General features: G+C 43.4%; 1 protein-coding gene across 6 annotated transcripts in view; it reads left to right on the plus strand.

Moving 5' to 3' along the window:
* The window catches only part of LOC119978229 (liprin-alpha-2-like), a 768,706-nt gene that overhangs the window by 648,269 nt on the left and 95,541 nt on the right, over window positions 1–24,896 (plus strand). For all 6 annotated transcript variants that reach the window (XM_038819687.1, XM_038819682.1, XM_038819685.1 and 3 more), the window contains 5 exons: window positions 3,598–3,660; window positions 6,904–6,995; window positions 9,970–10,111; window positions 24,060–24,286; window positions 24,609–24,849. In XM_038819687.1, coding sequence (XP_038675615.1) covers window positions 3,598–3,660; window positions 6,904–6,995; window positions 9,970–10,111; window positions 24,060–24,286; window positions 24,609–24,849 — 765 coding nt within the window. The remainder of the gene's footprint in view (window positions 1–3,597; window positions 3,661–6,903; window positions 6,996–9,969; window positions 10,112–24,059; window positions 24,287–24,608; window positions 24,850–24,896) is intronic.

A 24,896-nucleotide genomic window follows, 5' to 3' on the forward strand; every position in this document is an offset into this window, starting at 1 on the left:
TCTTTTCAGGCTCTTAAGTGGCTGTGAGTATTTCAAGGTTAGTGATCGGTTCTGAGAGGGGAGCTGGATCGATTACTACTGAGAAGGAGGATAGAAGGTTATAAAGATATCAATTCTTCATTCCTTTGGAATGGTGCAAGAAAGAAATTGGTGGATTTTTAAAGAAGAGGATCAATGGATGATATCAGCTGTCCTGGATCCAGAATGTTGAATGCTTCCCATTCCAGATTTTATTAGCTTGTGTTTAATGTTAAAGGCTATCACCATTCTCTGTCCGATGTGTTTTATTGATGTGGAGATGCTGGTGTTTGGGGTGAGCAGAGTAAGAAGTCTTACAACACCAGGTTAAAGTCCAACAGGTTTGTTTCGAACACTAGCTTTCGGAGCACTGCTCCTTCCTCAGGTGAATGAAGAGGCATGTTCCAGAAACATATATATAGACAAATTCAAAGATGCCAGACAATGCTTAGAATGCGAGCATTTGCAGGTAATCAAGTCTTTACAGATCCAGTGATAGGGTTAACCCTAGGTTAAAGAGGTGTGACTTGTTTCAAGTCAGGACAGTTGGTAGGATTTTGCAAGCCCAGGCCAGATGGTGGGGAGTGAATGTAATGTGACATGAATCCCAGGTCCCGGTTGAGGCCGCACTCGTGTGCAAAACTTGGCTATAAGTTTCTGCTCGGCAATTCTGCGTTGTCGCGCATCCTGAAGGCCGCCTTGGAGATTGGCGTGACAATCACCAGGCAGGAATGTTCCCTTCCAGTCGGGGAACACTTCAGCAGTCAAGGGCATTCAACCTCTGATCTCCGGGTAAGCGTTCTCCAGCTCTAATTCTTTCCCCCTCCCCCTTTCATTCCCTTAATTGAAAAGATGCAGGAACATGCAGCATGGTGGAAGGATAATTTATCCTCAGTCACAGTTCCCACAGAGCAAATATATGGATGGATATGTTACGTTTTTTCCCACTTCTCCCGCATAAACAGAAATTTCAGATTTTAGCCCCAACTCCCCCCACCCCCGAGCAATATTTCGGTCTTTAACATTTCATGAATTAAACTAATCAAATCCAACCAAACGTTTAGCTCTAACTCCCCACCCTTCCCTGCCACCTCCATCCCATTCACCAGGGTCTGAGCCCAGTTCCTCCTCCTCCCTGAGGGGAAAGACTCTTCCCTCCCATCCCCCATTCATCCAATGGATGAAATTTGACCTCTTTGCCCTCCAATCTCCTGCCAGTTGAATTTTCTCTTTCAAATCATCAACTGGCTGTGACTCCCTATGCTGCTCACTCTGCAGTTACCAGTCCCACCCACCTCCACACACCACACCTCACTCACGCACCCACTCACTCAGTCACTCACTCACTCCTCTTTACAGTAACCACCTTCTCACTTGACTGCATGCTCCAGCTGCATTATTTCTTTCCAATCCCGCATAAATGGCTGTCCCCTTCCCCTTCTTTCTGCTAATATGAAATCCCCTTCTTGAATGATTCCTTCATTTGCCTTTCATTCTCTATTTCTATCCACTTTCCCTTACTCTCTTCCTCTTGAGTCACCTCCTCCTTTCCATGCCACATCTCTTCCCCTTACCCTTTCCTCTCCCGTTATTTGCATCCTCATCTCACTTTGCCACCTTGCGTCCATTAACCCTATATTATAACACTACTCAACCCAAATGAAAGTTTCTTGACTGCAAAGCCATGAGAGATCGTCGTAGTTTGTTAATGAAAAATTGAAATGCAAGAACAAAGTGTGATTGATTGACATTGTATATGTTCTTCATAAATGCCTTGTCAAATTTACGATTGACTGAGACTTCTCTTTGGTCCTACCCTTCAATCTTTGAGGCTGCTTCTCCAGTATGATTGCTCAGTGCGCACATGCACATGGGCGTTTAACATCGAAAAATATCCTAAGACACTTCCCACTGAGCAAAGAACAGCCGGGCAGCACGGTGGCACATTGCTGCCTACGGCGCTGAGGACCGGGTTCGAATCCCGGCCCTGGGTCACTGTCCAAACGGTGGAGTTTGCACATTCTCCCCGTGTCTGCGTGGGTTTCGCCCCCACAACTTAAAAAGATGTGCAGGATAGGTGGATTGGCCACGCTAAATTGCCCCTTAATTGGAAAAGATAGTTGGGTACTCTAAATTTATTTTTTTTAAATCAAACAGTCAGCAAAAGCATTATTAGGACATATGACCAGAGGGTTGGTCGAAGAGCTAGGTTATAAAGAGGGTCTGAATGAGGGAGCGAGAAAAGTGGAGGGCCTCAGTCTGGGAATTTCAGAACTTGGGTTCGAGACACCCAACGTGATGGCTACCATTGGTAGAGTAAAAGGGGTTTCAGGATGCAAAAGAGGCCAGGGTTGGAAGAACAGAGTTCTCAAAGAGTTGTAGGGCTCGAGAACATTCAGCTATCAGGAAGGATGAGGTAATGAATAGATTTAAACATGAGGAATTTAAATGTGAGGTGTTGAAGGACCAGGAGTCTGTTTTAGCACAAAAATTATGTGAATGGATGAGACCAAGGATATGAACAGCAGGGGTTAGGTGATCTAAGGTTTATGGAAAGTGGAGTTTATGGGAGGCCCGTATTGGAATAGTCGAGTCTGGAACTAACAAAGGCAGGGTAGGAGGAGGATTTGGCAGGAGTTAGTCAGAGGCAGGGACCGCTCTAAATCTAATAAGGGGGTAAAAGTCGGCAACCTTTATGAAAGTGCTGGAAAAACCAGCTGGTCCGGCCGCATCTGTGGAGAGAGAAATAGTAAACGTTTGAATTTGAATATGACTCGTCATTGCTCTAGTTCTGAAGAAGTCATATTCGACTCCAAACATTATCTTCCACAGATGCTGTCAGTATTTCCAGCATCCAGAGCATTTTTGGCAATCTTTATGAAGTAGCCAATATGGGGTCAGCAACACGGTTAGTGTCAAGTAAGTTGCTAGCATTGCAAACAGTCTGCTTCAGCCCGAGGCAGTGAGCCAGGAGGGGGGTACGATAGGTAGTGAGGGTGCTGATTTGGCAGCAGTGATAGAAGACGATAGTTTCAGTGTTGCCAGTATTTAACTTGGGAGATATGGTTTAGCCAGCAATGGATATCAGACAAGAACTTTCTTAAGCCTCTGTTGAGTCTCATGGACAAGGTGCGCTCAAGCGCTAAAGTATCTCAAAAACATTGTGGATTTGAGGCTTGGGCAGGGAACTTTAAGGAAGGTTTGAAATAATGGGCAAGAGGAATGGAGGAAATATGGCACAGGCAGCGGTTAGGATGATCTTGATCTTAGTGACAAAGATGACCCTCCTATTTTGTTGTTTGAAGTGACAGTGGATTATCTTTGGTTTCCAGGAGCATCCTATATTAGGAATTTCCCGTTACTGAGGTTAAAGGTTAGAACAGTTGTGATTGATTGAAATATATACTTAGATTTTTCTATGTTAATTAACTAATCACACAGCCCAGTACTCCAGGATACATAGCTGCTTACACAATGTGCTTAGACTCCAGTTAGATATACAATACAAATGGTCTAAAATAACTTTTCGGCAGACTGCCATCTCTTAAATTATTTTACTCTGTTTTTTTCTCCTTCCAGAACACACTAATACAAGAAGTGGAAAGTACGAGAAAACAACTCGAGGAATATCATCAGGACAAGGTGAAGATCGCAATGACTCTTTGGGCATTCAGGACATGCCAGTACTTGCCTTTTGTTTTCAATATATTTTATTCTCTGTTTGCTTTATTAGGATAGCGTGGTACTATTAACAAGGTGACATACACACCTGAGGAACTCGGTGAAGTGATTTATTTTGCTCCCTTTGCCACCAATATAGGCCACAATGCCGAGCACCAAAGTGGCTGCAGAAATACCAACAGCTTGTCTTTAGATAACACTGTTAACATCGTTTGGGTCACTCCTTAATCAGGAGCAAAAGGGGTAATGGGCGAATGGGATTTTCTTTGACTTAGGACGTGGGCATTAGCATTTAGTCTCTAGTTTTTCTGAGTAGAATGTGGGAGGCGGCGAGGAATGCATTCGAACAATCAAGTCTATAAATAATTAAATGCCTGGATGAAGATTGCAACAATACATGAGCTAAAGCAAGGTGGAGTAGTATAATATAGATTGGATACAGGAGGTATTGGTGATGATGTGGATGTGTGGTTAGAAAATCATCTCATGGTCAGATATGACACCAAGGATGAGAACACTGTGATTTTGTGTCAGATACTTGTTGGGGAAACTGATGGAACAGAGTTTGTAGTGGCGACCGAAGGCAATAGCTCAGTCTTCCCAATATTTGTTTGGAGGAAATTTCTGCTCACTCTGGAAAATTGATAGCTTTCGGAGCACTGCTCCTTCCTCAGGTGAAATGGACTTTAACCTGGTGTTGTAAGACTTCGTACTGCGCTCACCCCAGTCCAACGCCGGCATCTCCACATCATGGAAAATTGATAAGAGCAGCCAAGTGCGATGGAAGTGAAGTTAAATTGGGTGTCATCAGTGTACACCTGGAAAGTGATGTTGTGCTATTGGATTATGCCATTGAAGGGCTGCATGTGGCTGAGAAATAGTATATGGCCAAGAATAGGCCCTTGTGCGAGACCTGAGGTTACAGTGTGGAAGTGGGAAGAGAAGCTGTTGCAAGTGCTGCTTTGGCTACGATTAGTGACGGAGTGGTATTGTCGCTGGATTAGTAATCTAGAGACCCAGAGCCATGCCCTGGGGACCTGGATTCGAATCCCGTCATGGCAGATGGTGAAATTGGAATTCAGTAAAATAATCTGGAATTAAAAAGTCTAAAGGTGACCATGAGACCATTGTCAATTGTTGTAAAAACACATCTGGTTCACTAATGTCCTTTAGGGAAGGAAATATCTTGTCCTTGCCTGGCCTACATGTGACTCCAGATCTACAGCACTGGTTGACTGAAATAAATGGGCAACAAATGTTGGCCCAACTAGCGATGCCCACATTCCATGAACGAATAAAAAAAAATAAGAACTAATCGGGCGCGTGTAGTCCACCCCAATGGACGTTGATGGGGGGACAGTGGAGGAGGTTGATGTGGCCAACTGTGTCAGAGGCTGCAAGCAGGTCAAGGAGGAAACTGAGAAATACTTTACTTTTGCCACAATCACATAAGATGTCATTTGTCACTTTACTATCAGCCGTTTCAGTACGATGGTAGGGGTGGAAACCTGATGTAAAGATTTCAAACAGTGTCCCAAGATGGACATGAATAATGTAAAGAAACCGCTTGGTCAAGGACTTTGGAGAGAAGGGGGAAGTTAGGATAGGTGATGACAGCAGATTTGAAGGAGAGGAGACCGAAAGAAAGGGAACTGTTAACTAACCCTTAGCAAAAGTTAACAATCATAGAATAGCTATGCTTCCCTACGGTCAATGTAAACCAGATCTATGCATAAGACTCTCAGCTCCTGAAACTGGTTTGACAGTATAAATTGTCACTACCCCCTGAAGCTGTTTATTAACAGTTACGATTTGTTGCTGTACTTTCAATGTAAAATAATTCTCCTTGTATTCCAATTAGATGGGATAAAATAATATGACTTTTAAAACAATTTATACTTTTTTTTCCCCCCCCACGAAGTGCTGAAACTCTTGTCCTGAATGCTTGCTGATTCCATATTCAGACAAAGAATTGAAATACATGGCCAGGTTTCATAACCCATTAACCTTTCTTCGACTGGCATAGCAAGTGCATTCTCGCAGCCTTGAGGTGCTTTTGCTTTTTTTAGTTACAGATTAGTTTTTAATTATTGCAACTCGATTGCACAGAGAAAACAACAGGCTTGTATTAGCAGTACTGACCCCGACAACACAACGAGTGAAAACACTGATAATCTGAATCAACGCACAGTAAAGCTTAACTAAATAAATCGTTTCGAGGAAAACACCCCATTTCTGCACATTAATGTTTTCTCCCCTGCTGTCTCATTCTTGCACCTACTGAGTGGTCAGTGAATCTCCTGAATTCAATGAGAGTTGTCCTGATTGAAATGTTGCAGGAGGTCACACTGAGTACGTTTTTTTTATCCACAAGCTCTGCCATTTAAACCTTGTTTGAGCCGCCAAGTTGTAAATGGTACGTGGGCACCACTGGTGCCTCTATCTTTCACCTCTCCATTTTCATTGATCAATATGGCCTTGTTTCCACAATCTTTATTTTGTTTCTTGGCATTTGCCAGCGACAGCCTGTTGAAAGTCACTTTTGATAAACCATATCATTACAGCTAATGTTGTCTAATTTCTCTGCTCTCCCTGCACAATAGTGCAGATGCATTTAACGCAGAGAGCTCTCAAGAAAAAGTGTTTTTAAAAAATTTGATAGTTAACTGTTTTGCGTATGAATATCAATCCACTGAGAGAACACTGGGCAGCAAGGATTGAAATTGGTGCCTGCATTTTCATAAGAGCATCTGCACTGATACCAACTGAGCATGAATCACTGCTTTCCCCTGAACAGTATGCCTGCTTTCTCAGAGTAGAGGGCACTCAATCATTTCTCCATGCAGGTAAAAGGGGTTTATTATCACACGCAATCCATCCTTTAAACAGTTAACATTGGGATTATAAAAACAGTCAACATCACTTGGACACAAACTAATTTTGTTTGTCGTCAAAGTTTTGACATGAACCATTGGAAAGATCAAATCAGCTTTTGCAGATTCGTTTGTCATTTTTATGAATCCCAAATTCTCATTAATCAAAGTTTTCAAAAGTTAGATGATTTGAAAGATTCAGGCCATCCTCACGACACAAGGGGATCTTTGGTTGCAGTGCCTCAGTAAATACTTGCCTTGGTGTCTGGTGTTTTTTCTTTGCAGGTTTCCTCACAGCAATATCTAATGTGCATGTGTCTGACCCACACAGGAGCGGCTGGCAAATGAAATCGGCAAGTTAAGGACGGAAGTGGAGCAGCTGAAATTAAGGACAGGGGCATTTGCGGAAACTGTGCATCCACGGTAATTACTCAAACAATTTGACTCCTGATCTTGCGCCCGGTCATGTCATTGGTGACGTTAACCCTGTTTAAGGGTACGTGGGACGTTCCAGCATGAAAACCTATGTGCGTTAATTTGTGTTGGCAAGAGTGCGGCACGGTGGCAGAGTGGTTAGTACTGCTGCCTCACAGCTCCACGGACCCGGACTCGATTCCGGCCTGGGTGACTGTCTGTGTGGAGTTTGCGCTTTCTCCCTGTGTCTGTGTGGGTTTCCTCTGGGTGCTCCAGTTCCCCCTCACAGTCCATAGATGTGCAGGTTAGGTGGATTGGCCATTGTGTCCAAAAGATTAATTGGGGTTACTGGGTTACGGGGATAGGGTGGATCCGTGGGCTTAAGTAGGGTTCTCTTTCCAATAAAATCAGGGAACTTTCATGGCCATTCTTCTCGTACCAACCCACTATCAAGCAACCTCACTGAATTCATGTCTACAACAGGCCATGGTGGAACTGGAACTTGAGGATGCTAGTCTAATGCAAAGTTTCTGGATGCCTGGTGTGTGCGGATCTCGCACAGGGCTTGGATGGAGGAGAGATTACTGAAGCCATAGCAAGAAAACAGCACCTTTCTTAAGAGAAACAGTGGAAGGAAGTAAATTTCATATTTCTATCTTTGGTAAAAGGAAGGAACTCTCATTTATTGCACCTTTCATGTCTGCAAAGCACTTTACAGCCATTAAGGTGCAGGTTCTCTTTCGATGGGCCGAATGGCCTCCTGCATTGTAAATTCTATGATTTTATGATTTCCATTGATCATATCAATGTGAAGTTCCACCAAATACATTGCAGTGGAATGGCTGAATGGCCTAATCCTGCTTCCAGTTTCTATGCATGTTCCTGTGTATGTTTTCAGTGACCAGGGGAGTTCCCAAACAAACAAGCACAGGATTAAAAAGAAACCCATAGATTGTCTTTCTATCTAAGAAAAAATGCAGCAGCACAGAGTAAAGAGTTTGGAAAAGGGACCGCTTCCTCGAGTACAATATCAATTAATGGTGAAAATATGTCTGCTCACAGAGAAACGTTTCATAGAACCCTTGCAGTGCAGAAGGAGGCCAATCGGCCCATCCAGTCTGCACCGACGTCCTGAAAGAGCACCCTACCGAAGGCCAACTCCTCACCCTATCCCTGAAAGCCCACCCAACTCTTGAACACTAAGGGCCAATCCACCTAACCTGCACATCTTTGGACTGCACATCTTTCTCAAGAGAAACAGTGGAAGGAAGTAAATTTCATATTTCTATCTTTGGTAAAAGGAAGGAGCTCTCATTTATTGCACCTTCCATGTCTGCAAAGCACTTTACAGCCATTAAATAGTTTTGAAGTGTAATCACTGTTGTAATGTAGGAACTGTGTCTAAGAAAGCACTTTCAAGCAAAGTAGCAGCCAGAGCTTACACATAAGATGCTGTTTTCTTGATATGGCTTCAGCAATCTCTCCTCCATCCAAGCCCTGTGCAAGATCCGCACACACCAGGCATCCAGAAACTTTGCATTAGACTAGCATCCTCAAGTTCCAGTTCCACCATGGCCTGTTGTAGACATGAATTCAGTGAGGTTGCTTGATAGTGGGTTGGTACGAGAAGATTGGCCATGAAAGTTGCCTGATTTATTATAAACTGCAATATCCAGCCCATGCACTAATATACACTTACGGAGCCACTGCTGGTCAGTCTGCCCTACATTTGTTTCCAGTCCCACACCTTATGGTTGATTCTGAAAACCCTCAGGGCAACGAGGGTTGTACAATAATTACATCTTATCAGTGCTGCATTCAAATGTTTGACATTGCTAATCAGCTCCTCAGGTTTCACAGCTATGGCTTCCTATCAGAATAACTTGGTTGAGTTATTTCCTTTTACTCACTCCCATCAAATGCTTAAAAAAAAGATTACAGCAACATTACCGCCACAGCTGAATGCATTGAACATTGTATCCTGCTAAAGTCTGTGGCTCAGTTACTTACTGGCAGAACACACAAACCGTCAGTAGAAAATTGAAGTATGTCTTGCATATTTGAGAGTACTTGAGCTATGTTTCCGGAAATGTAACATTGAGTTTACAGCACAGAAACAGACCATTCAATCCGACAGGTGTACGCTATTTATTCACCATATTATCAGCCTCTGATTCTGTTTACTTCAACTTAATGTGAACATTAACTTCCATTCCTTTACCTTTCATGTGCTTGTCTCGCATCCCATTCTGTGCATCTATGCTATTTGCCCCCATCACTCCTTTTGCTGGCATCCGCACTGCTGAGAGAAGACAGTTTTCTTTCATGAGTGATTATCTTCTATTTGTGGCCCATGATTTCGGACTCCCTCACAGATAGAAACATCTTCTCCATCCGAGAAAAGTATTTTACTCGCAATTTCTAATCCCACATTTCTCAGAAATTGTAGGTGTATTGTGTTTGTAACTTCATGCTACAGATTAACATTCATTGGAAATTAGATGAATTTAGCAACACTTGATTTTATAATGACCCATTAATAGGTATCAGTCAGAGGGAATTAGTCATGAAGGGTGTTATTCAACATTGGAATTTCTTTCATTTCCTAAACCCACTTTTCACAGTGTCCTCACCGGATTGAACCTCACTGTCTTCCATTCGCAGTGGAAGTTCAAATGATCCAATCAAATAGAATATATGTCACCAAAGCCTCTGTGGTCATGTTTTGAGCAGTTAAAATGCTCTTTGAGGGAGAACAGGGAGGGTACAAGGAATAAAAACGACATCAGAAAGAGTAGGATATTTCCTCTAGCACCCTTGATCCCGATTTCACGACACACAACTACATGGAGTTTAGAAATAGGCCTCCAGTTGCGAGGCAGATGCTTCACTGCCAGTTGCTCATGAGCCTGGCACATTTGTTGAAACGCGTTTGAATGAGTTGAAACAAATGATATAACCATAATTGAATGCTTCTTTGTAGATCTCACTTGGGCAGTGCAACAGATCTGAGGTACCCACTTGGTTCTGTGGTGGAAGCACCGGCTGAACACTATGGATCACCAACAGTGCTGCGGCGAGCTCAGAAAGGACGCTTCACACCTCTGCGGGATGAGCCTACTAAGGTACATAGATTGCTTGTCTTGAGCAATGATTGCAGAGATTGGTAGAATTTTTTCTTTTATCATTGAAATTTCTGGTTCTCCTGTCCATCCTTTTATTTTCGGAGTCACTGTTCCCGTTGAGGGAATTCTCAGGCTGGGCCAGTTACTGGAATATCCACTGCTGTGTTGGCATCTTGGCTATAGTGACAAATGTATACAGCAGAAGTTTCTGCAAATGTTGTGGTGAGATTTTTATTATCAACATGAGGATAAACCGAGAAAAATGCATGTATGCGGAGTGATATCAAAAGTATGGCAGAGGTAAGAGAAGTACATATAGTTCGGTGAAAGGGAGAGGTTGTAGCAAGTCAGGAAGTGGAAATAAGGATGCAGCTAAGTATACCTTCGTCACAGAACTATTACAGCATAGAAGGAAGCCAAGTTGGCCTATCGTGTCTGCACCGGCTCTCCAAATGAGCAATTCACATAGTGGCAGTCCCCTACCTACTCCCCGTAACCCTACACATTTATCCTTTTCGCAAAACAGTTTTATTTCATTTACAGTGCGTCAATTGAACCTGCCTCTGTCACACCCTCAGTCAAACAGTACATTCTAGACCAGGGCCGCACGGTAGCATGGTGGTTAGCATAAATGCTTCACAGCTCTAGGGTCCCAGGTTCGATTCCCGGCTGGGTCACTGTCTGTGCGGAGTCTGCACGTCCTCCCCGTGTGTGCGTGGGTTTCCTCCGGGTGCTCCGGTTTCCTCCCACAGTCCAAAGATGTGTGGGTTAGGTGGATTGGCCATGCTAAATTGCCCGTAGTGTCCTAAAATGTAAGGTTAAGGGGGGGTTGTTAGGTTACGGGTATAGGGTGGATACGTGGGTTTGAGTAGGGTGATCATTGCTCGGCACAACATCGAGGGCCGAAGGGCCTGTTCTGTGCTGTACTGTTCTATATCTACTCGACGTGTAAAAAAAACCTTTTCCTTGTGTCGCTTTTGCTCCTTTTGCCAATTATTGTAAATCTGTGCCCTCCTGGTCTCGATCCTTTCGTGACTGGGAATAGTTTGTCCCTATCTGCTCTGTCCAGATCCCTTGTTACTTTGGATCCTGCATCAAATCTCTTCTCAGCCTTCTCCACTCTGAGCAGAACAGTCTCAACTTCTCCAATCTATCTTCATAACTAAAGTTCCTCATCTCATAAGTCTCTTCCACACCCTCTCCAGTGCCTTCACATCCTTCCTAAAGTGCGGCACACATAACTGAAGGCAGTACCGCAGCTGAGGCTAAACTAGTGACTTGTACAATGAATAAACATACTCACATTGTTGTTGTGTATTGCGTGCCCCTATTAATAACACCTAGGATACAGGATGCTTTATTATCTGCTTTATTAACCGTGCTCTTAACCTGTCCTGCCACCTTCAATTATTTATACTCATTTACACCCTGATCCCTCTGTTCTTGCATCACTATAGAGTTGTATCCTCTATTTTATATTGTCTCTCCATGTTCTTCCCGCCAAAATATATTACCTCCCGTTTCCCCGCATTGAACTTCATCTGCCACCTGTCCACCCATTCTACCAACTTGTCTTTGTCCATTTGAAGTTCTACGCCATCCCCTGCGCAGTTCAAGATGCTTAGAAGCTTTGTATTATCTGCAAATTTGGAAATTGCGCCCTGTACAAAAAGGTCATGAATTTATATCAGGAAAAGCAAGGGTCCCAAAGGGACCGCTGGGGAACACCGCTACAAACATTCTCCAGCCTAAAAAATATCCATTAACCATTACTCACTGTTTCCTATTACTCAGACGGTTTTGTATCCATGGTGCTACTTTTCGTTTTATTCCATGAGCTCTAACTTTGCTCAAGTCTATTGTGCGGCACTGTATCAAATGCCTTTTGGAAGTTCTATGTTCATCACACCAACAGCATTACCCTCATCTCTGTTGCCTCTTCAGAAGAAACTCTAGCATGTTGGTTAAATATGATTTTTCCTTAGGAAATCCACGCTGGCTTCCCTTAACTAATGCATATTTGTCCAAGTTGACTATTAATTTTGTTCCAACTTTATTGTCCGTGAACGTTTCCATGCCACCGAGCTTAAACTGACTGGCCTGTATTGTAAGTCCTTGCTTAACATTTGACTCGCTTAAAATTGTTTCACTTTACCGTTGTTAACAAAGTAGTGTCTATATATCTGTTTAATGTTGCCAGAATCACTTTAAAGTTGTTTGCCACTGACTTCCTCTTTTGTGGCCTGTCTGTTCACAAAACCCAGTGTTTCCGCTCTCACCCTCAGTGCTTCTTCCCTCCACTGCCACCCTTGCTCCCAGGTCTTGCCTCCTGCTCTTGCTCTCAGGCCTTTCCTCTTGACGTGGGGGTTGGGTGGGGCAAGGCGAGTGGAAGGGTGCTTTGGTACACGGGGAGTGGGCCAGTTGACTTGGGTGGGGGCCATCTTTCTAGTAGGGAGGCTAGTTTTTAAAAAAAAGAGGGGAGAGGGGGAAAAGCCTTGGTGGATTTTATTTGCCATGAGGGGATCAGAGGAGGGTTTATTTCGAGATGGAGGCTGCTCATCACCTTCTTTAAGGAATGGTAAATAGCAGCGGGGCGGAGGGTTAGGGTTGTTCTTTTCTATTGTGGGCATTCTTTCGTATGTCTTGGATTAAATGGGTGCTTTGTGTTTTGTAAAAAATCCAGAAATGCTTTGAATAAAAATAATTTTAAAAAATAATTAAAATTGCACTGAACAACTTCAGTGACTGACAGTATGACTGACAGTGACAACTTCAACGCCACACCAAGCCCTGCTCTCCTTCTCTCCACACCCCCACCATCGCATTGCCCAAGCCAACACATTTTATACAACAAACCACAGTACTCCCAACATGGGGAGGTGAAAAATATATAAAACTCTACAATTAACTGTACAGAGTGGGTAGCAAAAACAAAACCCAACCAAATAACCCCACGCGAAAACATACAATTCCCCTATCTCATGAATAGAGCCTGATGGATATAAACATACTGTACAGCTACCTGCATGGTGAGTGCTCTAGTTTATTTGCTACTGTATTGTATTTGTTATATTTAGTGATTTTTTAAAAAAAATTGTAATGCACAGTGCCTGAATAATCTGCTCTTTGAAGGTAGTCCCTTATTCTGCTACCTTTATTTCCTGCCAACCTTTGACTCTACTTTATTTAGCCCAGATCCATTCTGACCCCTTTGAAGCTGGCCCAGTTAATTATTTTTTATTCTATATTGTTCTTTGGCCTTTTCCATAGCTAGCCTAAACCTTGATATAATGATCACTGTTCCCTAAATGTTCTCCCACTGACAGTTGATCTACTTGGCCCACAGAAATCCTGATTTAGACTTTATTAGCCCTTACTCTGACCTCACTATTAACTTACTGTTCCAGTGCTATCTATGTCTCCCATTGTCCAGTGCACCTTGGAATGATTTACTGATGTTATCTCCTGGTTCCCATACCCCTGCCAAGCTAGTTTAAACTCTCCCCAATAGCACCAGCAAACCTCAGTCAGGAAACTCAATCACAGCTCTATTTAGGTGCAATTTGGCTGGCTGGTACAGGTCCTATCTCCCCCAGAGCTGGTTGCAAATGTCCCAAGAATTGGAAGCCTTCCCTTCTGCACTATCTTTCCAGTCACACATTCATCTGCTTTATCCTCCTATATTCGCTGACGGAGTAATCTAGAGATTCCTGGGATGGCAGTACTGACGTACGAGGAGAGATTGAATTGGTTATGATTGTATTGACTGGAGTTCAGAAGAATAAGGGGAGATCTCACGGAATAGTATAAAATTCTAACAGGACTAGACAGGGGAGATGCAGGATGGATGTTCGCGATGGTGGTTGTGTCTAGAACCAGGGGTCACAGTCTGAGGATACATGGTAGACCATTTAGGACAGAGGAGGAGAAATTTTTTCACCCAGAGAATGGTGAGCCTGTGAAATTTGTTACCACCAGAGGTAGTCGAGTCCAAAGCATTGTATGGTTTCAAGAAGCAGTTGGATATAGCACTTGGGGCAAAGAGAATCAAAGGATATGGGGGAAATTGGGATTAGGCTATTGAATTGGATGATCAACCAATATCACAGCTGTACGACGGGAGGACACCTCAGAGGGCAGCGAGGCTATATGGGTAGAGATCAGGAATAAAAAGGGTGCAGTTACAATGTTGGGGGTTTACTACAGGCCTCCCAACAGCCAACGGGAGATAGAGGAGCAGACAGGTAGACAGATTTTGGAAACGAGTAAAAACAACAGGGTTGTTGTGATGGGAGACTTCAACTTCCCCAATATTGACTGGGACTCACTTAGTGCGAGGGGCTTAGACACGTCAGAGTTTGTAAGGAGCATCCAGGAGGACTTCTCAAAACAATATGTAGATAGTCCAACGAGGGAAGTTTCTGTACTGGACCTGGTATTGGGGAATGAGCTTGGGCAGGTGGTAGAAGTTTCAGTAGGGGAGCATTTCGGGAACAGTGACCACAATTCAGTAAGTTTTAAAGTGCTGGTGGACAAGGATAAGAGTGGTCCTAGGGTGAATGTGCTAGATTGGGAGAAGGCTAATTATAACAATATTAGGCAGGAACTGAAGAACCTAGATTGGGGGCGGATGTTTGAGGGTAAATCAACATCTGACATGTAGGAGGCTTTCAAATGTCAGTTGAAAGGAATTCAGGACCGGCATGTTCCTGTGAGGAAGAAGGATAAATATGGCAAATTTCGGGAACCTTGGATAACGAGAGATATTGTTGACCTCGTCAAAAAGAAAAAGGAGGGAATTGTCAGGGCTAGAAGGCTGGGAACAGACAAAGCCTGTGTGGAATATAAGAAACGTAGGAAGGAACTTAAGCAAGGAGTCAGGAGGGCTAGAAGGGATCACGAAAGGTCATTGGCAAATAGGGTTAAGGAAAATCCCAAGGCTTTCTACACGTACATAAAAAGCAAGCGGGTAGCCAGGGAAAGGGTTGGCCCACTGAAGGATAGGCAAGGGAATCTATGTGTGGAGCCAGAGGAAATGGGTGAGGTACTAAATGAATACTTTGCATCAGTATTCACCAAAGAGAAGGAATTGGCGGACGTTGAGTCTGGAGAAGGGTGTGTAGATAGCCTCAGTCACATTGAGATCCAAAAAGACGAACTGTTGGGCGTCTTGAAAAATATTAAGGTAGATCAGTCCCCAGGGCCTGATGGGATCTCCCCCAGAATACTGAAGGAGGCTAGAGAGGAAATTGCTGAGGCCTTGACGGAAATCTTTGGATCCTCACTGTCTTCAGGTGATGTCCCGGAGGACTGGAGAATAGCCAATGTCGTTCCTTTGTTTAAGAAGGGTAGCAAGGATAATCCAGGGAACTACAAGCCGGTGAGCCTTACGTCAGTGGTAGGGAAATTACTGGAGAGAATTCTTCGAGACAGGATCTACTCCCATTTGGAAGCAAATAGTCGTATTAGCGACAGGCAGCATGGTTTTGTATAGGGGAGGTTGTGTCTCTAACATGATCGCGTTTTTCGAAGAGGTCACAAAGATGATTGATGCAGGTAGGGCAGTGGATATTGTCTACATAGACTTCAGTAAGGCCTTTGACAAGGTCACATATGGTAGAGTGGTACTAAAGATGAAGTCACACTGGATCAGGGATGAGCTGGCAAGATAGATACAGAACTGGCTCGGCCATAGAAGGCAGAGTAGCAATGGAAGGGTGCTTTTCCTATTGGAAGGCTGTGACTAGTGGTGTTCCGCAGGGATCAGTGCTGGGACCTTTGCTGTTCGTAGTATATATGAATGATCTAGAGAAAAATGTAACTGGTCTGATTAGTAAGTTTGCAGACGACACAAAGGTTGGTGGAATTTCGGATAGCGTTGAGGACTGTCAGAGGATACAACAGGATTTAGATTGGAGACTTGGGCAGAGAGATGGCAGATGGAGTTTAATCCGGACAAATGTGAGGTAATGCATTTTGGAAGGTCTAATGCAGGTAGGGAATAAACAGTGAACGGTAGAACCCTCAAGAGTATTGAAAGTCAGAGAGGTTTAGGTGTACAGGTCCACAGGTCACTGAAAGGGGCAACACAGGTGGAGAATGTAGTTAAGAAGGCATACGGCATGCTTGCCTTCATTAGCCGGGGCATTGAGTATAAGAATTGGCAAGTCATGTTGTAGCTGTATAGAACCTTAGTTAGGCCACACTTGGAGTATAGTGTTCAATTCAGGTCGCCACACTACCAGACGCATGTGGAACCTTTAGAGAGGGTGCAGAAGAGATTTACCAGGATGTTGCCTGGTATGGAGGGCATTGGCTATGAGCGGTTGAATAAACTCAGTTTGTTCTCACTGGAACGACGGAGGTTGAGGGGCGACCTGATAGAGATCTACAAAATTATGAGGGGCACAGACAGAGTGGATAGTCAGAGGCTTTTTCCCAGGGTAGAGGGGTCAATTACTCGGGGGCATAGGTTTAAGGTGCGAGGGGCAAGGTTTAGACGAGATGTACGAGGCAAGATTTTTATACAAAGGGTAGTGGGTGCCTGGAACTTGCTGCCGGTGGAGGTGATGAAAGCAGGGATGATAGTGACATTTAAGGGGCATCTTGACAAATACATGAATAGGATGGGAATAGAGGGATACGGACCCAGGAAGTGTAGAAGATTTTAGTTTAGATGGTTGGCACAGGCTTGGAGGTCCGAAGGGCCTGTTCCTGTGCTGTACTTTCCTTTGTTTTTTGTTCATAATGAATGGCTGAGCAGGCTTGAAAGGCCAAATTGCATCCTCATGTTCCTATTTTTTTCTATGTTTATATTACTACTTTTGGGGTACTGGGCTAATTTTCTACCTAGCTCTCCTAAATTCTGACTCCAGGACCCCGTTCCTCTGCCTCTGCAATTTGTACCAGCGTGAAGCACGATTGTTGCATGTTCACCATCACCACTCAGTAATTGGAGACCCGATAGTAGGTTGCTGGGAAGTGACTTGTACAGAAAAAATAAGATCATATATCTCTGGAGTGGGAAAATGAAATTGAGAAGCAAGGTGAAGTTCAATTGTGGTTAAGAAGTTGACATATGTAGGGGCAGCACGGTGGCGCAGTGGGTTAGCCCTGCAGCCTCACGGTGCCGAGGTCCCAGGTTCTATCCCGGCTCTGGGTCACTGTCGAGTTTGCACATTCTCCCCGTGTTTGCGTGGGTTTCGCCCCCACAACCCAAAAGATGTGCAAGCTAGGTGGATTGGCCACGCTAAATTGCCCCTTAATTGGAAAAAATTAATTGGGTACTCTAAAATTTTTTTTTTTTTTAAAAAGAAGTTGACATATGTGGAGAAAACTTGCATCAAGTCCAGAGATCTGGAGAACTAAATAAAATTGAATATTATGATGCATAGTGCAAATGGGATCCATCCTAGTGTTCATTGGGATAATTAATCATGAGCATAATAGCTGACACCAATTATTATTTGTTTAAATGGTGCACCAAGAAAGGATTATCTATAACTGCGGAAGCCATGTAGGTTCATTAGTCCACATTTAACCAGATGGGAAACACAAATATTAAGTAGCAGGGGATATGTTGAAAGCCAGATATGACCTTCAAGGAAAAGTTGGGCAGGAATATTGTAGAGAATCAGATTGCAGGAAGTTCATTAAGTGAAATCCTCATTGCAATTTTCACAGTTGGAAATTATACAAACATAGCTGATTCATTCAAGGATCTGAGTTTTCTAGCCTATGGAGATATCAATGAAGTGAAGTATGTGTTCAGAAGAATCTCGAGGAATTAAGTGTCTCTCAGACAGCGAGATCAACCATGAATCCTCAAATATATGATTGGGTTGACAGCTGAGGCCTCAGCTATTTTAAGCTGTTTCATGAATAAAATCTCATGATTTTAGATAGGAAATATGATATTCAGCAAAGGAGTGTAACAATGAATTGCATGGAATAATGGGACTTCAGTCTAGTTAGCCTGACTGCGAAAATGTAAATTGAGCAGCAAATGGTATTACCTTGCCCCATCACTCCTCCGTTTCTTGCCCCCATCCTCCTTCTAAAGTAAACATTTTTAAACAATTAAAACACTTGCATGTTCTGAATAGAAAGCACCAATTGTACAGTATGTGGTATGTCCCCCAATCCTAGAAAGAGACATCTTACAATGTACATTCTCTTGTCATCCAACCTGACCCTTAATTGGGCAGAAGCCTAGGTGTCCTGGTTTTTGGGTCTTCGGAAATGTATTTAGACATTTCACACCTGGTGAATCACTGTTCAACTAGTCATTCATAAGAGTAGAAGTGGTGTACTTTTGCACTCGGCAAGATTATACAAGGGAAAGATGTGAATTGGAAAATCTGATCATTATCTTCACTTCTTTTGGTTGAAGTACAATGTTGGCCAAGATTGTGAAAGAATTGCTTATATGTAAATGATTTTTTTTTATCTTCCGTGGTGCGCGAGGCAGGCTTTAATCTGTTCCACATAGTGAGGTTTTTCCTGGAACAGGTCACGAGCCTGTTGCCTGAGACTTAAAGCTCGAGGGTGCCACTTATCGCCTGCCATTGGCATGCATTGAAAAGATTTGGCAGGTTGATACCCAACCTGTTTGGCCGCATTATGGACACACCTTCCTTGGCCATCGAGTTCTGGGGTGAGACTCAAACCCAGGGGCTTCTGGCTTAGAGGCACAGATGCTGCTCACTGGGTCACAAGACCTCCTTGGATCTGAGTTTATTGATCTGAGTAGATGGTACTTCTGAATCTTTAGCATTTTCCTGAACCAATTGAAGAGGTGGAGAAGTCTTTAGTCTAACATCTCATCTAAAAGTTGACATCTCTTAACAATGCAACGCTCACTTGGTATGGGACTGGAAGGTGTCAGTTTAGTGTGTGCTCAGGTCCTGGAGGTCTGAACCACAGCCCAGAGGTTGATGGAATCCAGGCCCATTTCAGCATTCTGATTTCATGCAGTGAGCCAAAGGATTTTATTGTCATTCTTTTCAGACGTTGTTAAGAATAGAGAATGCAGGAATCCTGCATAATGAGGAACTTCAGGTGAATCTGACTCGTGTCTGTTGTCGAATGCAGAATGGTCTAATATACCTGAACTGAGGGAAATATTCTTTCAAAGGCCCTGTCTACAAATGAATTGGTGACCATCATCTTTTTATTTAACACTATTTGCACAAGAAACTGACATGTTCTTCAAAATTCATTGTACTTTATAATTAAGCATTTTAATTCAAACCTTAGCTTGACTTGAAATCACTTGAAATTATGCATTTCATATTATTCACTAGTCTGAGCAGGTTGATGATCTACGCCTCTCTAAGCCAAGTTGGCAGCAGATATGTAGGACCAGCCCTAAGTGACTGAACATTTAATGGTTAAGTTCTGTAATTTGTTTTTCACCATTCGAGAGAATGCAACCAAGAGCCGGTGTCTCAGTAAGAACTTTGTTAGCTCAGCAAAAAAGAAGGTCTTTAATTTCTTTGACCCAATTCCTCCTCCTCTCTGACACATAGAATTCTACTGAGAGCTTTTCAGTGCAGCAAACGTCTAGTTCTAAGCCCAATATAATATCCTGGGGGCCTGTATTCCATAGCAATGTAAAGGTGTTATCTTAAAAGACATATTGTTTTAGTATGAAGAAATACCTTCACTGTCTCAGGTGGTCAACAATGCTGTTTTGTAATGAGTCCAAAAAAGACTTGTGTTCAGAAGATCTCAATTCCCTTGTGATAAATAATCTTTCTTCCTGGGTAAAACCATGTTGGTAGCTGTGTCTGGACTAGCTGATTAATTTCTCTTGTATTTCCCTTAATCTCAGCGATAGACTGGCATCAGGTAGTATAGCTGTACAATCATAACCTCTGTAACCTTTCTGCCGGTCACAGATTCATATTGTGGTTTTGAGATTCACATCTTTTATATATTGGATAATCAATTCCCACCAGAAAGCAGACCACATGAATTAGAACAAAGCTTTCTACTGAAGAAGTTTGTGTTAAAAAAGATGACCTTAGATAGGAAATATGCAGTTCAGGAAAGGAATAAAACAATGCTTTGGGATTATAATCTCGTAAATTTAACTATAATGATGTAAATTAAGCAGAAAATGGAATGTTATTTAAGTCCTTGCAAAATTATTTCTTCCACAACACTCCTTCATTGCCCCAATTAACAGTTCAAAACACAGAGCAGAATACACTAATTATACAGTGTTGATGTGTTCCATCAATTTATCTTTATTTATCCTTAATTTTGAAAGAAACCTCCCCAGCCTGACCAATCTGACCAACCACGTATGATAGGAGTTCAGTTCTTCTGGCGTTAATCACTTCACACAGCTCTATGGAGAACTCCTGATCATCTCTCAGCCAATGCAGGAAGTGAACATAGCACTTTAATCAATCTCACTCTCTCTCTCTCTCGCTCGCTCTTGCACTCTGTCCCCTCACTCGCTTGCTCGCTCTCTCTCTCTCGTCCTCTCTCACTTCTTCTCTCTCGCTCCTTCTCTCTCTCTTTCTCTCTCTCTCTCTCATACTCACTCACCACTCACTCACTTTCCCTCACACCTTCACCCTCTCACTTACACACTCTCTCGCTTCCCAGGTCTTTGATAACACTGGGATTACGTCCAGAAATAACAGGACAACTTCATGTCTCCCTTAGCAAGCCACCTTCAGGCCGTTGCCTTGTTGCTAGCAAAGAAAGTTGTGTATCATTTTTAATTGTTTCATTAACAGTAGCCTTCTCCTTTTGTCTTTCACCTGACTACAGAAATATTGTAGGGCAATTCTTAGGGCATTTCTCCTACAGGTATGTATCAGTGTCTGCCAGCTTAGGGTATTCTCCTGCAGCTATGTATCAATATCTGCCTGCATTTGCTGGGACATATTTGAAATGTTCCAGATTTATTTTCTCAAATTTAGGATTACATTTTATTTCATATATTCTACATTAGTTTTCATCCTTTGCCTCTAAAATATTCCTAGCAGATAATTCTAGACATGCCACTACCTCCCTGTGTTGTAAACTGGACCTTGTGTGAGGGATCACTGGGTGAATCTTTCTTCCTTTAAGAATTTCATAGAAGTTACAACTCAGCAACAGACCATTTGGCCCAATCAGATCATGTTGGTGTTAATTGAGTACTATGTGTGAAGTTCTGGTCACCACACTCTGGGGAGGATCTGATTGCACTGGAAAGGTGCAGAGGAGATTCACCAGGATTTTTCCTGGGCTGGAGGGTTTCAGCTTTGAATACAGGCTGGTTAGACTGCGATTGCTTTTGTTAGAGCAGAGAAGGCTGAGGGGGAATCTGATCGAGGTGTACAAAATTATGACGGGCATAGGAAGGGCAGATAGGAAGGAACTGAAGGGGCAATAACCAGGAGACATAGATTGACAGTAATGGGCAGGAGATTTCGAAGGGATTTGAGGAAAAGCTTTTTCACCCAGATGGTAGTCGGAATCTGGAACTCGCAGTCTGAAAGGATGGTAGAGGCAGGAACCCTCACAACATGTCGGAAGCATTTTGATGAGCATTTGAAATGCCTTAGCTTACAAGGCTTACAGACCAATTCCAGGAAAATGGCATTCGACTACATAGGTGCTTGATGGTTGGCACAGACATGATGGGCTAAAGGGCCTCTTTCTGTGCTGTACAGATTATAACTCTTAATTCTCCACTCAAACACTAACCCCATGTGCTTGCTTTCCCACCCCCATATTCCTACACCCTTCAACCATCTGTCCAACCAATTAAATGCTGAAATGTTCTCTGCCTCAATCACAAACCGTGTATTTCACATCTTTGAACCCATTGTGTTGGTTAAAAAAAAGGTCTCCTGATCGCCATCCTAAATCTTAGATTCCACTAGCTTGCTTTACCCGAATTCTAACATGGTTTCATTTATAGTGCTGTTGACGTACATGGGGACGTGTGCAATTCTGCAGTGAGGGAAGATTTAGTGGTAAAACCCACCGTCAGCTGACAATGCCACAGGAACAGCCACGCTATAAAAGAGTGTCTTGGACAAACCTGGAGGCATCGCAGCCAAAACTTCCCTGTGACAACTCCATTGCCATTAACATAAGACTTATTGCGAGCACAGTGGTGGAATGGGTGTTTTTTCAAATTAAAATGTCATTAGTAAACGCCCGTCTTGGGGCAGCACAGTATCACAGTGGTTAGCACTGTTGCTTCACAGCTCCAGGGTCCCAGGTTTGATTCCTGGCTTTGGTTACTGTCTGTGCAGAGTCTGCATGTTCTCCGCGTGTCCGCGTGGGTTTCCTCCGGGTTCTTCCCACAGACCAATGATGTGCGGGTTAGGTGGACTGGCCATGTTAAATTGCCCGTAATGTCCAAAAAGGTTAAGTGAGGTTACTGGGTTCCAGGGATAGGGCGGAGGCGTGGGCTTGAGTAGGATTCTATTTCCAAGGGCCGGTGCAGACTCGATGGACCGAATGGCCTCCTTCAGAACTGTAAATTAAATGATTCTATGAATATTTCATATTAGATTGGATTCACTTTAGTCGAGTAAGCACCATCGTAAATTGTTGAGACCAGCTTAGTCAGAGAGCTAAAAGGGCATGCCTAATGTTTTGGATTTATTGATGGTTACTGGGGAGTTAAAGACCCTTCCTTTATTGTGGAAGAAACAATTTTGTGTTCTTTGATCACTAAAGAATGTGCAGTGTCCTGTGTTGTCCTTGCCATGCTGTGGAATGTGGCAGGACTTGTTGGCTCAACTGATTCCCCCCCCCCCACTCCATACATTGGAAAGAAGATTTTCTGAAATCACTCTCAGCGCGGATAACTGAAATGTTATATGTGAACTAAACCCCTGTAAGGGTTCTGCCAGCATCGCCCTGAGATGGACACATGTTTGGACAATACTCATCCTGCCTTTTAAACCTCTTATTAACTTACCTTGACTGACTAATCCCACCACTCACAGGACGTCAAGCCCTTCCCACTTCACTCTCCATGTCCCCAACCCCACCCTCTGTCCTACCATAGAATACCTGCAGTGCTGAAGACCGCCATTCGGCCCATCGTGCCTGCACTAGCCTTCTGAAAGAGCCCCTTACCTAGGCACACTTCCCCGTCCTAAGACAGCACCCCACAACCTCACCTAACCAGCACATCCTTGACACGAAAGGTCAATTTAGCATGGCCAATCCACCTTACCTGCACATCTTCGGACTGTGGGAAGAAACTGGAGCACCAGAGGAAACCCATGCAGATATGGGGAGAACATGCAGACTCCATGCAGTCACCCAGGCTACCATTCTCCTGCTCCCCTCCCTTATGCCATAGAGTTCAACAAGAAAAACTGCTGACCTCGGACATAGCTGCATGCCACCTTTAAACGAAAGTGAATCAGGTGGCATGAGATTCCCATGCCCTGATGACTTGATTATGAAGATAGGGGGAAACATGAGAATAAGTATTCATGACACAAATGTATTACAATTGTGAACCTCCACCCTATAAAAGGATGATATTTTTTGTGTTTTGTGAGCCAGAACCTCCAAATGGTTGTGTTCGTCCAAACTGTCCAATGTTCCCTTTCAAGTATGAGTACTCATTCCTTTAAACCAAAATTTACCACATCTCATTTACAGACATATGAATATTCAATTGCCCTTTAGAGCTTTCATTGACCCAGGAATCATTTATGATGTTGTTCATTTTGGTATTATTTCCAAATTTTTACACCACTCCTGTGAGCCCTGTGTATCCCCCGATATGTGGCAAGGTGCTTACATGTTTGGCATTGTGGGCATAAATGGAAATCTCAGAACCTCGGGGAAGAGGATTGATATGTTAAAGCTAAATTATCCAAACTGGGTAACTGCGATGCATAACAGTTGTAGATTTGCATCAGGAGGTGAGACTTGGTGACTGACTGCTACATTTACGCCCATCCAGATTCAAACCCGAAATGAGCAGGACTGGGAGTGCACTCCGCAAGTAAACGTTCTGGCCAGTATGACACACTCCTTTGAAAGTGACCCAGAAATGTCTGATGTTGATGACGAAGATGGAGAGACAATGTTCGGTTCGGCGGACCTGCTTTCACCCAGTGGCCACTCGGACGCTCAGACTCTGGCCATGATGCTACAGGAGCAGCTTGATGCCATCAACAAAGAAATCAGGCAAGGGAAAGACTGGACATGGAAACTTTCTCAAAGTTGGTGTGGTGTTGGCCAAAACAACAAAATACTTGCATCATGGCTAAAAACTTGCTGTGCATCATAAACATTTTCAACTTGCTCCGTAAGCTAGTTTGTATACTGTGACCTTTGGAAGATGCATGATGTTATTGCAATAATATAAAAAGATCCTAGTAACATTAATTCATATTTTAGCTGGAATTTAAGGAGTCGTTCAGTTTATTATTGAGCAGTTTTGTAAGTAATCGTATATTATTTAAATAATCATTGATCTTGCAATTTGACTGAGACTTTTCTGTGCCAGAATGATCCAAGAGGAGAAGGAGTCCACCGAGCAACGAGCCGAGGAGATTGAATGCCGCGTGGGAAGCGGAAGCATGGATGGGCTGAATTTAACCCGCATTCGAACAGGGACCTCCATTCCAACTTCCCTCACAGCCCTGTCCCTCGCCAGTTCTTCTCCACCTGTCAGTGGACGCTCCACACCCAAACTTACTCCACGCAGCTCTTCCCATGACCTGGACCGGAAGGGCATCATGACACTGGTGAGTGCTGTACTGGATGAGAATGGGAGAGAGGAGTTTTGGGGACA

Source organism: Scyliorhinus canicula, chromosome 15 (assembly GCF_902713615.1).
Source record: "Scyliorhinus canicula chromosome 15, sScyCan1.1, whole genome shotgun sequence".
Classification (NCBI taxonomy): Eukaryota; Metazoa; Chordata; class Chondrichthyes; order Carcharhiniformes; family Scyliorhinidae; genus Scyliorhinus; species Scyliorhinus canicula.